Source organism: Sparus aurata, chromosome 5 (genome assembly GCF_900880675.1).
Source record: "Sparus aurata chromosome 5, fSpaAur1.1, whole genome shotgun sequence".
Classification (NCBI taxonomy): Eukaryota; Metazoa; Chordata; class Actinopteri; order Spariformes; family Sparidae; genus Sparus; species Sparus aurata.
The window spans coordinates 28,892,198-28,904,969 of record NC_044191.1 but is presented as its reverse complement, the minus strand read 5'-3'; the positions used below and the strand labels follow the sequence as shown (position 1 = coordinate 28,904,969).

At 44.0% G+C, this 12,772-nt stretch overlaps 1 protein-coding gene across 3 annotated transcripts in view; it reads left to right on the top strand.

The window, feature by feature from the left end:
* grid2 (glutamate receptor, ionotropic, delta 2) overlaps positions 1–12,772 on the top strand; it is a 494,495-nt gene that overhangs the window by 315,504 nt on the left and 166,219 nt on the right. For all 3 annotated transcript variants that reach the window (XM_030416162.1, XM_030416164.1, XM_030416165.1), the window contains exon 5: positions 8,035–8,088. In XM_030416162.1, coding sequence (XP_030272022.1) covers positions 8,035–8,088 — 54 coding nt within the window. The remainder of the gene's footprint in view (positions 1–8,034; positions 8,089–12,772) is intronic.

Genomic DNA, 12,772 nt, shown 5'->3' with positions numbered 1-12,772 from the left:
TAAAAGAACAATATTCAGTTTATTCGTGGCTGATGTGTGTATTTGCTGTGTGTTAGCCAGCAGTCTCTGGGCAGGATGCCCTCTCTGTGGCTCGTGTAAAACTCTATCTACTGTGACAATTCACTGCTTCAGTCTTAGCTATCATGTCCAAGATATGTAGGTCCGTGAGTGTTGGCTGAGTTTATGTCTCTACAGGTATCCTCTATTTTCATGATGATGTATGCGAGTGTATGTGGTGCAGGACGCACATTTTGTGTTTGTGTATTCATACAACATGGCAGCGGGAAAAAAACAAACAGGACGCTTGAGACTAGCAGTCTTAGCAGCTCGTGTGCTGACAGAATGCATGCCAACAGAGTGCCTGCTTGTGCGTTTGTATATTGGTATTTCCCTGTTTGCACGCCATCAATCAGAGCTCAGTGCTCCTCTTCCATGTATGGAAATTCATGGAGCAAAGGTTTGTCATACTGCGCCCCCCTCTGCCCGACATCATCTCTTTTTAACTCACAAATAGGCGCGCACATACATTATACCAAAACACACACGCACATAGGGCATCAGACATGCATAAGGCACACTGTGGGGGTAGCGTGACTGAGGCTAGTGACATTAAGCCTAAATGGCAGCGTTGACATGAAGCAGTTATGATGTATCAGGGAGAAAATGCCGCAGTTAGCATGCGCTAAATACTCAATTCATAAACAAGGAGGGTTAAATACGAGGGGATTGAATGGGAGAGATGGGTTGAATGAAAATGAAGCGAGAGGGCGGGAGGGTAATCTCCTGTCAACCATTATGTGTAACGCCGGAGTGGTATTTTTTCAATGTGCTTTTCAACAGATTTCTGAGACATGCAAGTTAAACACAGGGGGAAGGGTCTGTGAGCGGGTGAGAGACAGCAAGGGTATGAAAGAGGAAGGTGCAAAGAGGTTACATAGCTCACTAATTGATGAAAGGGAGTGTTTAAGTGGGAACGTGTTAACCATGAGTTGTATGTACGAGGTTGTCAAGAGCCTTTAAAAGGGGGAAAGGACTGACAGTGGGCATGCTTGGAGGAAGGCAGTGGCAAAAGATGGGAAATGGCTGGACAGACCATCATATGTGGTAAAAATTGGATTGGAAAAAGCTTTCACATGCGATTATGAGATGAGTGTGAGTGGGTAGAAACAAAATGTTAACGCGAGTGCACTGCTTCTGTAAAGGTAAATTTTTATTGTGACACTTTAGTACACAAAAAAGAATTCCCCCGATAATTAATGACTTGTTAATAAGAAACTTTGAATCGAGGATTAAAGTACATTGATTTGACACACATTGACACTATTTGAAGAATTGTCAGAGAACAGAGTGAGCCTTTTTATTTGCCTTTGTAGGTAAAACTCTATTCGAAGTGGTGTGTAAAAATACTACTCATGACGCAATCCCTTTTTAATTCAATCAAGCCAGCATCAAGTAAAACATATTCAAATATGCCAGATCTGGATTTTTATTTGGATCCACACCAGATGTTACTCACTCATCTAAATATACCGGATATTTTTTTTCATCAACAGATCCATGCATTATCCCCTGTCAAATTAACAAAAATGTTGAAAAAACTGAATCTCTCAATGTTGAAGAAGTTACGAAAAAAGATTATGGATCCGTCCCTTTATCCGGTTCAGCACCAAAAGTTAATGCAGTCTCCTCTGGGCCGAGACCAGGGGCGGTTCTAGGGGGGGCCAACAGGGGCCAGTGCCCCCGTAACTCTGAGTCTGGACCCCCCTGTGGCCCCCCCGACAGGGAGTCTGCATCAATAATACAATGAAAGATTTCTTGCAATGATTTTGTTTTAAAGGGAAAGGCAGAAATAAAGTGTCTCAGCAGTTTACTACCCAATCACAATTGTTGAAATTGTAAACACTGTTTTGTCTGAATGAGAGATTTATCCTTTTTTCCGGGTTGTATGTGCCCCCTAACAAAAAAGCCGGCCCCAACCTGGCCCCCCTATTAAAACGGTCCTAGAACCACCACTGGCCGAGACCCATCCTCCGTCCAAGTTTTCTGTGGAAATCTGCTCAGTAGTTTTTGTGTATCTTATTGACAAACCGACCAAATAACAGACAGACGTGGGCAGGAACATAACCTCCTTGATATAACATGTAAAGGCATTTTAATGACGAACCCATATGTTACACTCTAGTTAAAGTCAAGAAAACTTTCTGACACAATAATAGCGGTCTCACGACAGCTGATTACAGTTTATGTTAATTGACGTCAAATCATTATAACAAAGACATCTCAGACTTTTTCAAATGTACACGTTTCACCTAATGAACACAACAGTCATATGCATTCATTACGACGCCTTCCTGTTCATGTCTGCATGCCCATTCAAATAAAGATTTACTTTAAACCGACACATTTTACTTAGTAGTTAATTTGCAATCTCACATTACTTTGTGATTGTGAGTTTATACTGGGAAACTCATGATTAATTTATCTATAAACTAACCAGAGTGAGCAGGATTCTTTGAAAAATAAAAAGTTATCTTAATTTTCAGACTGCGTGCTGTAAGTATTGCTATTTACATATATGGCATATTCTACATCACTCTTTATTATCAAGTGTTACCGCTACATCACTGGGAAAAAAATAAAGACAGACATTACAGTGATTACTGATTGTAGTTTCTGGCGATCACACCACACAAAAGCTACTTCCCTCTTCTTCAAATTCTATTTGCATGTCCTCTCTATCCGTCTCTCCATACCTCTCTCGTCCATGCACACTTTCCTCCCACCTCTCAGATGTTCTAGCTTCTCGGTATATTTGCCTTCCGTCTTAGAGCGTTCAGTTGGATTGAAGGGTTTGGGATGATAACAGTAATCGTACTCCTCGTCCACCTCAAGACCCAGACAGAACCACCTTAACCCCCCCCACCCCCCACCCCACACCCCACACCACGCACTTATGCAGACACAGACACAAAAATGAATTATGGTCATCTAAAAGCAGGCGTGGACAGGCCAGGCTGATAGCATGGTCGTTTTTTTCGTGGGCGCCAGTGGATACATAACCACATAGTGCAGCAAGTAAAAGGTTTTTCTCTGGACAAATAATGCAGCAATGAGGGAACACAGTGGTGGAAATGAGTCTGTGGAAGTGTGTGTTCTTGTGTTTTGCTTTTTTTATATGTTTGTCCTCGTGTGTTATTTTTGTATGCGTGTCTGTACTTTCACAGCTTGTGCTCGCATGTTTAAGTGTGAAGCTCGGATATTCCTGGTTTGGAGGCTGGCCTGTGGACTGTTTGCTTGATTTGATCACAAATAGCGCATGAAATTAAATTACACAACTAATTTTCAATTTAGAGCACTTTATTCAATAGCAACGCCCACTCGGCCTCTTCATGCTTCCCCCACGATGTACTTAGGCGATATCTGCTTTTGCATTAACATTTCTTACTCTCTCACGCAGAAACAAAACAGCCATATATACTGTATACTCGACATACACTGATTGTGTTTATTGTGCTTGTGTGTAAGCATGCAGTGTTTGCAGACTGTCTCTTAAGGTGTTACGACTAAAATGTGTTGAAGCTTTAATACCCTCCATGGCTGCAAACTAAGTGTCATTCTTTCATATTTACTGTATCTTACCTATTTTGACAAGAATTGACTGATGGAATATCAGTTACACAGACAGGATCCAAACGTAAGACATGCAGGCATGTAAGCAAGCAAGTTTTAATGAGCTGATTGTCCAAAATCCAGAAGCCGAACTATAAAAAGTCAGGCTAAGATAATCACGGGAACAAATCAGGAACACAGGGAATACACCAGGACAGGGGAACAGGCACAGGAGCACAGGAGACGCGGGACTGACACGAGGAGGAGAACAGACAAACCAAACAAAGAGTAAGGGAACAACACCGGCTTTAAAACAAACTAAACTAACGCGGGGATGAGGTGCAGGTGGAAACACTGGGAACATCTCAGGTGGCAGTGTTGAGGCTGATGTGAGACAGGTGCGGTGGGAAATCAAGAGGAGCACAGGAACACAGGTGACAACAAGACCACAAAATTAAACAGGAAATAACTAACCATGGAAGTAAAACATATACTTTTAAATGCTCTCTGCTCTGCGTCCGAGGCTCCTTTCTCAAGCTTCAGTAGCTTACCAGGGTGTTCCATTTCACATAACTCAAATATGTCTCGTATGAACTCAACTGTGCTCCGACTTGCTTTGTGACTAAAATGAAACTGAGGTCAGGCCTTGGTATGAGCAGCAGACCTCCGTGTCGGACGGCAGTGGCCTGAATCGATGGTCTTCTCTTTGTTGGACTCTTTCAGGAGTGACATGTTGGACGGAGGGTCGCCGCTGGAACAAAATGGTGTTTGGCTGCATCACGGCCACTCTCCGAAACACATATGAGACCCGGGTGCACGGTGGCATGGTATCGCAGATCCCTGTCCGTCTGCTTTTTCTTTTTTTTTCAGACTTTGAGAAAAAGACTTACTTATATTGACACTGAGTGATTGGATTTGTGCCGGAGCGCAGAGCCGGTGTTTGTTTGATCCCTCTGACTTTAGGAGAGTGAGAAGTGAGTAAGGAATGAAGCCTTTGTGGAGCCGGTCAGAGAGGTCAGAAGGATCTCTGCGATGGCATTGAGCGACTCCTACTTGCCATGCGGGCATCGAGTTGTTCCCGATGGCCGCGGTAGTTTGTTAGTCTGCGTGTGTGTGTGTGTGGACAAACACGAATGCACATGCACACAAACAAGGCAGTGCTGGCTGTTGGCAGCAGCATTTGTGTTTGTGTGCTTAAGAGAGACAGTGAGAGAGAGAGAGAGAGAGAGAATTGGAGAGTGAGTGTATTGAACAGATCCAACCCCTCAGGAATCCCGTCTAGTGTTAGGAGTCTGCCCTTTCGCTAATTAGCTTGAAACATCTGTCCAGACGGCTGCCAGAGGAAAGTTATAATGGGAGAGAAGTGGAGAACTTGCGTGCACCAAGCGCCGGCTGAGCAGCATCAACATACACTTATTTACATTATTTTTACATAACCCGCTCACACTCACAAATTAAGTTGCAAACACTCATTTTCGCATCACGGTGTTTAGAAAGTCAGCGTTGCCCACAATCCCGTGAGAACATTGTCTAATAAGCGCCAACAGGAAGGAAGGAAGGAAGGAGGGAGGGTGAGACAGAAAGATAAACGGGCAGAGAAACCGGGAACAAAAGAAGCGCTTGCCAAACTCTGTCCCTTTTTCCTCGTTCTCCTTTCGCCGTCCTTCACCGCTCCTTGCATCTGCTCTCACGGTGATCACAACAGAAAGAGACAGGAACAGCACGAGAAGCCACAAAAGATTAATAACCTCCGGGATTCTGATGATTCTCATTGTTTTGTTTTACCGTGTTCCGGTGAAGGAGGAGGAAGAAGTAAGGAGACAAATGGAGTCGCAGACGGGAAAGAGAGATGATGGCAAAAGAAATCTTGTTTTGCGTCTCCCTCCCCGTCTCCCTGGCCTGTGTCGCAACGGTGTTTCCTGTAGACAGAGTGTTTTACGGCAGCCGTCGGTGTGATAATGATGAAGTTTTATGGCGACTCTGTGGGAGATTAAACCACTATTAGCCACGCTCCGTCACCCTCTCCAGCTGTTGCCTTTTGTTTACGGCTAAAAAGTGTTTTATGACACACAGCGCCATAGTCACCTAGACAATTATAGCTAATGATATACGAGTGGCACTGTATTTTTACACCGGTGGAGTGGAGGGCGGCGGGGGTGGGTTGCACGGAGAGGGGAAAAGCAAGGAGCGGATGCAGTCGGGGAGTGAGAAGTGAGCAATTAAAGGAGAGCAGAGATGATGGAAGGAGGAGTGAGGCAGGAGCAGAGATAAGAGGGCAAAATTAAAGGCTCGGGTAGGATCTGAAGGGAGAAGGGTGAGAGACGAAGAAGAGGTGAGACGCAGAAACAAATGTTTCCGACAAAGGAAAGTCAAAATCAAGGAAGAAGACTGAAGCTTCATCCCCGTTGAAGAGTAAATGATACACATGGGCTGATGTTACTTGAAATGGTTATGCAAAGTGAGAGGTGGGTGGAGGTTGCGAGACAGGATGATGTACAGGAACACAGAGGCTGTGGATAATAGATGACAGTGTTTGGTTTGAGTGAGCAGAGGAAGATCTGTTTTTTTTTTTGCTTCAGTATATTCATTTTAGTAGGTTCTTAAACGTATTTCAACAGGTAAAAAGGAGTGAGAAACAACCTTTCAGTCAGTAGGAGCTTCAATCACTTTATGGCAGGTGAAGTAATGCCTTTTATGAGTTGCACTGGCCCTTTAAAGGTATTTTAGCAAGTGAAAAGGAGTGGATTGGTTATAATCTGTCTAACATAACCATCAAGAGTAAAATTAAGTCATTTTGATGCGGAAACAACCTTTCAGTCAGAAGGCTGGAGCTGCAATCACGTTTTGGCAGGTGAAATACTGCCTTTTATGAGTTGTATTGGCCCTTTTTGAAGGTATTTCAACAAGTAAAAAGGACTGGATTGGTTCAAGGAGGGGGAAATTAACAGCACATCCGTCTGCACAGAGCGATGCCATGTTAATCCTCTCTAGTCTCTCCGCTGTTCAGATTACATCTACAGTTCAGAAAGCATCTCTCCCACACATGGTTATCTGTTTAACACCAATGAAGGGAAGAGTTACTGCAGTGCTTCTCCCGTCTGGTCAAGTGAGGAATAGAAGGATAATGGGTGGAAGACAGGAAGTCTGCTCACATAGACGGATCGAAGGCCATCCTACGTGTTTAACACAAACAGTCTGTATACATTCCAGTGTGTTACCTTTTCTGTGAACTTCCATTGGATAGATTTTCAACAGAGGCGATGGTTGCTCGACAATGAAAGCGGCGACTCCCGCGATCCCACGCAAGTTCCCGACATCATCAAGCCTACTTCTTTTGTCTTCTTTTGTTTTGATCGGGAGACCTGCTGGTGGCAAAAAAATAAAAAAATAGAAACATGACATACGGTGTTTAATCACACCCTTGCTGTGTGCACGAAGGGGAGTCGTTTGAAGGAGTAGCTGTTCTCGTAATGCGTGCTCCACTTATGTATTTATGTTGTGGGGGAGACATACGGAGAGGGGTGGGAGCGAGTTATGTCACCCTCATGCTTGTCGGATAAATGATTGAGAGGGGGTGTTAGGCGCCGACAGAGTTCACCGATCATGGAGGGGGGACGCAGGCAGACGGCGACCTCAGAGAAAACATAAAAGGGATGACGTAACAGAAATGAAGGTGTAGGTTTGGTCTGGAGCTCTCTGTCTAGGCCGCACCGTTTCCTTGTGTCCTTGCTGCAGTGTTTAACAATCGCGTAGCCACTGGTTAAGACTTGACACGTTTAAATATTTAAGGTCGCGCCATTAACAATTCATAGCAAAAGGTTTTCTTTCTTCCTTGCGCCGACACGTACTATTTTAGGGCGGCGTATTTGTGGCCAAGTGTACGACTGGGAGACAGGAAGGGAGTGAAGTAAGTCTCCTCAGAAGTTTGTCTAATCTGTTTTTAAATTAGCGGGGAAAGCTGTAATGTTGAGATGTGAGTGTGTGTTAGCGTGTGTGTGTTAGCGTGTGTGTGTGTGTGTGAGTGTTCTGTCACGCAGGCGTTGCCGTATTTGCATGTTTTTGAAAAGATTTCTGAATGATACCTTGAGCACCTTTTGATACAAGTTTTCTCAAATCACTTATGCCGAAGCTCCACACTGTGTTCCAGCCTCGCAAATTTCCATAATGTTCTTTTTTCCATAATATTCACACTTCAGTTGCCGTGAATCGCATTATCGGAGCCGGAAAATAACTTTATAGGGCGACGGTAAGGAATTTATTTCTCTTTAAAACAAAAAGTCTGACTATTTTTCCCCTGCAGAAGTTCTTTCCCGTCTTTCGAGCAGTCGTATGTGTCCGAATCTTGCTTGTTGCTACCAAATTAAATGTGTGTTTTTTCTCGATTCTGAATGCAATGGTGTTTTCTCTTTTTTTGTTGTGTTGCAGGTGGTGGAGACCAACCTGGTGGCGTTCGATTGTCACTGGATCCTGATTAATGAGGTGAGTGCCATGGAAATGATTTATGGATCCTGTACCTGGGTGGTGCCTTCACTTCACCTCGTTGCTTCAGTTATCCTGGAAATGTTTATGGTTTTCGATCCAGAACTTTCTAATCCGACTTTATCGTTTAAGAGAGAGGAGAGCTTAAAAAAGTTTTTGACTTCTTTTGTTTTACATCAGTTTATCCAATAAATAATACACAAAACTTTATGCCCAAGGACAATTTAGTTTATTTCAGTGAGTGCTCTCCCTCCTGTGCACCGACAGTACAGTAAAGATTTTATATGTTTACACTCAGCGCTTATTGAAGATAGAGCCATAGTATACAAACAAAGGTATCATTGACGATAAAGGTGACCTTGGTCAGAATTCCTCTGGATGATTATATCCCTGGTTCAGATTCAGTATTACCACTTAAATCTTAAGGGCTTTTTTCGGATTAACAACAGCAGACAAGCAGTGACAGTCACCAAAGTCACTCTCCTCAGCGTGTACAACTCTAATCCTGTCATTTTTCTATTTTGTGTCAGTCACAAGAGAAACATAATTAAACTTTAAGAGTGGCTATAATTTATATGAATATTGAATAGGAAACACATCTTTGATCTCGCTTCATGTGAAGTAGCTTTTACAAAACCAGCAGGCTCAGCTAAAGACTCTGTGTGCACCAAGTGTGTGTGTGTGTGTGTGTGTGTGTGTGTGTGCACACTTTTAGCTTATGCACTGTGTCTTGGTAGCCTTGGGCATTGCAGTGAGCTTGCTGGACACAGCAGGGGGTCCAGGCTGCCACCGACACACAAGCACACACACGCACACACACACACACCCACACACACACACACACTACTGGTACTTGAACACAACCGTAGACACAAGCGGCTGCACTGGCAGACGGGCAAAAAAACAACATGAACTGCAGGAACAATGCAAGACCTAAATGGGTACAAGATGCTTTCGTATAATGCAGTTTCTCACTCTCTCTTTTTGGTTTTCAAGTCATAACCAGCGATGCTGTCGAATGCTAAGAGGCTCGGCGGTCCCATTACTTGCTCAGTTATGCAAAGAAAGTATTTCTGTTTGAACTAAATGTTAGTATGCATGACATCCATTAATGCTTCGGGGAAAGCCAATCATTATTTTGTGATGTTCGCTTTTAGAATGTCAGTCTTGCCATATGGAGCCTTCTTATTTTGTTCATATTTAATATGGGTGAGGAGCCGCAGTAACACTGTTACAGTCCCCGCAAGTGCCTCAGACAACCTCTCAGTATTGTTTTTGCATTTTTCTCAAATGCTAATACTTCTGGGGAGTGAGGGAAAAGAATGAGCCTCGCCCCTGCACTTTAATGAGGACGGCAGACTTGTCGGAGGCAAAAAGAGAGATGTGGACGAATCTGCTCCGAACAACCCCTCAGTATCAGTTACTGACTTCACAGAGGGACTGCTCCGCTGCTTAAATGTGTCTCCTCTGCTAATTGAAACCAATGACGCACCATAATGTGCATTTCATAATGTCACTCGAGAGACTTTTACCACTCACTAACACTTACGCTTTCCCAAGAGACCGTCTCCGCACACTTTCGTTTGGCAGATGGCAATGTCAAGCAGCCTACCGAGCAGTCTACCACTACACGGCTGCCCGGTAGGCTAAACTCACATGTCGTTGTCCGACAAACTGCCTTTCGTATCGCTTTGCATCCCGGCTAAGCATCTGGCATCGTCTAACACTCTTCAGGCTCCCTCGCAGACACTTGCCCTTTACTTTAGCTTTTCCGGAAGGTTTAACGTGTCACTCTGCGGCCTGCGTGTTTGTCGACCAGCACGTCGCCCTGTAACACTTTGTACCTGCCGCCTCTGAGTAATCAGCGGTAGAATGCAGTCTGGCGGGCCAATGTCAGGGGTTCAGAGAAGACAGAATACTGCTGAAGTGTGTGTTCTAGCTTTCACCATAGATTTAGATATAAAGGAATGCGAAATGTAAAGAAATTCCAGGTCACACGTGTGAATCACAACAAATTAAGCCTTTTTTTAAAGGGATATTCTGGTGTAGGTTTAATCCATGGTCTAAATCACCATGAAACTGTTACACTCCCTCTCGAGAGATCAAGTTAGCAGACCGCTAATTTACGGAGTTTATCAACCTCAGAAACGACCGCACGACAACAATAAACTGCAGTAAATGGATCCAAATATAAACCGCCACCAAAAAGCCACAAATACTGCTCAGAACAGCACCAGACTTCAGCAACATTACAAACAGGGTCTCAGCGCATAGTCCTCTGCTAGCTTAGCTAGGGAAGCTGTTGGGAAGCTAAAAACAGATTTCAACTCTCCCCCATCAGCTTCCGGGTCAGGGAAGTCCCGACATGACGATTACCGAGTGCGGTTAGAAATGCTCAATTCCGTCCTTTTCCCTGTCCGCTCTCGATAATAACTGTTATAAACTGGCAGGTAAGACACATATGAACTTTGATTGCTTTTCCATGGAGTCATAATCATACATTTTCATCCATGTGCCGCGGAACTCTACTGCACTCGGTAATCGAGTCGTCGGGACTTCCCGTCAACAGGAAGCTGCTGCAGAAGAGTGGTACATTTTGTCAGCTTTTCAGTAGAAATCCAGCTAAGCTAGCGGAGGTTAGATGCCCCGGACTATGTGCTGAGACCCTATTTGTGCTTTTGTTGAAGTTTGGTGCTGTTCTGAGCATTATTTGTGGCTTTTTGGTGGCGGTTTATATTTGGACCCATTTACTGCAATGTATTGTTGTCTTGCGGTCGTTTCTGAGGTTGATAAAACTCCGTAAATTAGCGGTCTGCTAACTTGATCTCTCGAGAGGGAGTCTACGCAGTTTAACAGTGATTTAGACCATGGATTAAATTTACACCGGAATATCCCTTTAAACCCACTCCGTTTCTTTCATGTGAGCGTTTCTCTCCTCAGACTAAGTCATAAGTGCATACAGTGATGCTGTACATTATAATGGCAATGGATTATGAGGAGGACTATGTAAGAAAGGCAAATTAAATCTTCGTCATGGCTAAGGGAAAAACATAATTGTTAGAAAAAGTTTCTGATTCAGATTCCTAGAACCAATGTGGGAAAAAATAAGTTTCGCACTCGCCAAATAACAAGACACATCCAACAGCTCCAAGAGAGCCGCTTTGGACAACAGTAGGTTTCCACTCGTTAAGTTGTTCTGCATTTCTTATAATGGCATGCAGCTGCTCTGGCTGGTGGCGAACATATGATACGGTCTCTCTTGAGAGTTGTTGGCGACTGACCACTTCTGCTCAGGGAGCAAGAGTCTGTAAGGTGGCAGCAGGGGCTGCTTGTGTTAATCCTACAAGAGTTGTTAAAGTCAAAATCAATTAGTGTGTCTCTTTACACGTACGTTCTCAAGCGTTCCCGCCTTCTCACACATGCGGTCCCTTTTCACTGAAGTGCTGACAACTCTCATGTTTTTCTGGCATTGCGCTCTCAGGCTCTGTCTCACGCTCGCTTGCCCCCTCACAAAAATAAAAAATGCTAAAAATGTCACGCCACGGTTTAAGTTGTCATTGAAAATATAGTCGAGCAAAGTGAGTGTGATGGGAGGAGACCAGACTGGGTCAGAGGCAGAACAGAAAAAAAAGGCTAAACTCTCTCATGTCTCTCCACTCGTGCTGCAGCTGCTGTGGGACTTTTTCTGAAAAAAAAAAAAAAATTGTTGGGATACGTTTCTCGCCTCAGATGGCATCCGAGTCGAGTAAGACTGTCGCGCGAGCTTGAAATGCAAACAAACACTGCCAAATTATCCCAAACATAAATAGATAACTCGTCGGTGGTATTCAAGCCGGCTGCTTTCAACGTAAACGTCGTGGGCAGGATTTTTAAGTCATCTCGTCCAAAATAGTTTGGACAGGAGGGACAGTTGGAAGTCGATACATTGGCAGCGAGGAGGAGAAAGAAGATGGAGACAGAAGAAAGAGCAGAAGTGATGAAAGGAGCAGAGAGAAGTGGTGGTTGAAATGGAGTGAAACAGGACGAAGTTCTTTGGAAAACGTACTTCTTCATGAAGTTTTTTTTGGAAATACGATTTTTGTTTTATTTAATAGTAAGGGTTCTCAATGAACCAAAAACAGTCTGTGATACTTAGGAATGGACAATGGGATGGTTCAATAGAAAAACATGCAAAAGTCAAGTTGGATCACAAATTCATGATCATGCTAAGCCGGTTAAGAGATTCGTGAGAAAGCCATGCTTGATCAGGCTCCTCCGTTTTCCTTTTGCATCTTGCTTTGTACTCAAACACTGTGCTCAAAGTCACAAATGCCTTCATCTGATTCAAAACAAAGCTGTACACTCCCTCTTCTTAACGATATGACGTCCTAAATCTGCTTATCGAGATCGAGATCGAAACGTGGTCACGTGCTGTTGTAGACGCGATGGTCCCACCTCGGGCTGTGTGAAGTCCTCCGGCAGGGTGTTTAAAATTGATGAGCGGCTGCAACATTTTGTCATACGCAATGTCTCCTCGCACTGGTTCTTTGGAGAATGAATATTCCTGTGTGCGAAAGGAGCTCTCCCTCCCCGTGGTTTATTATGGATGAAGGGGCACTGTATGGTTGTCATAACTCTGCTTTATCTACAGCCAGCAGTCAGACAGCCCCACTGAGGGGGAGTTCACAGTTCATAATTGATCATC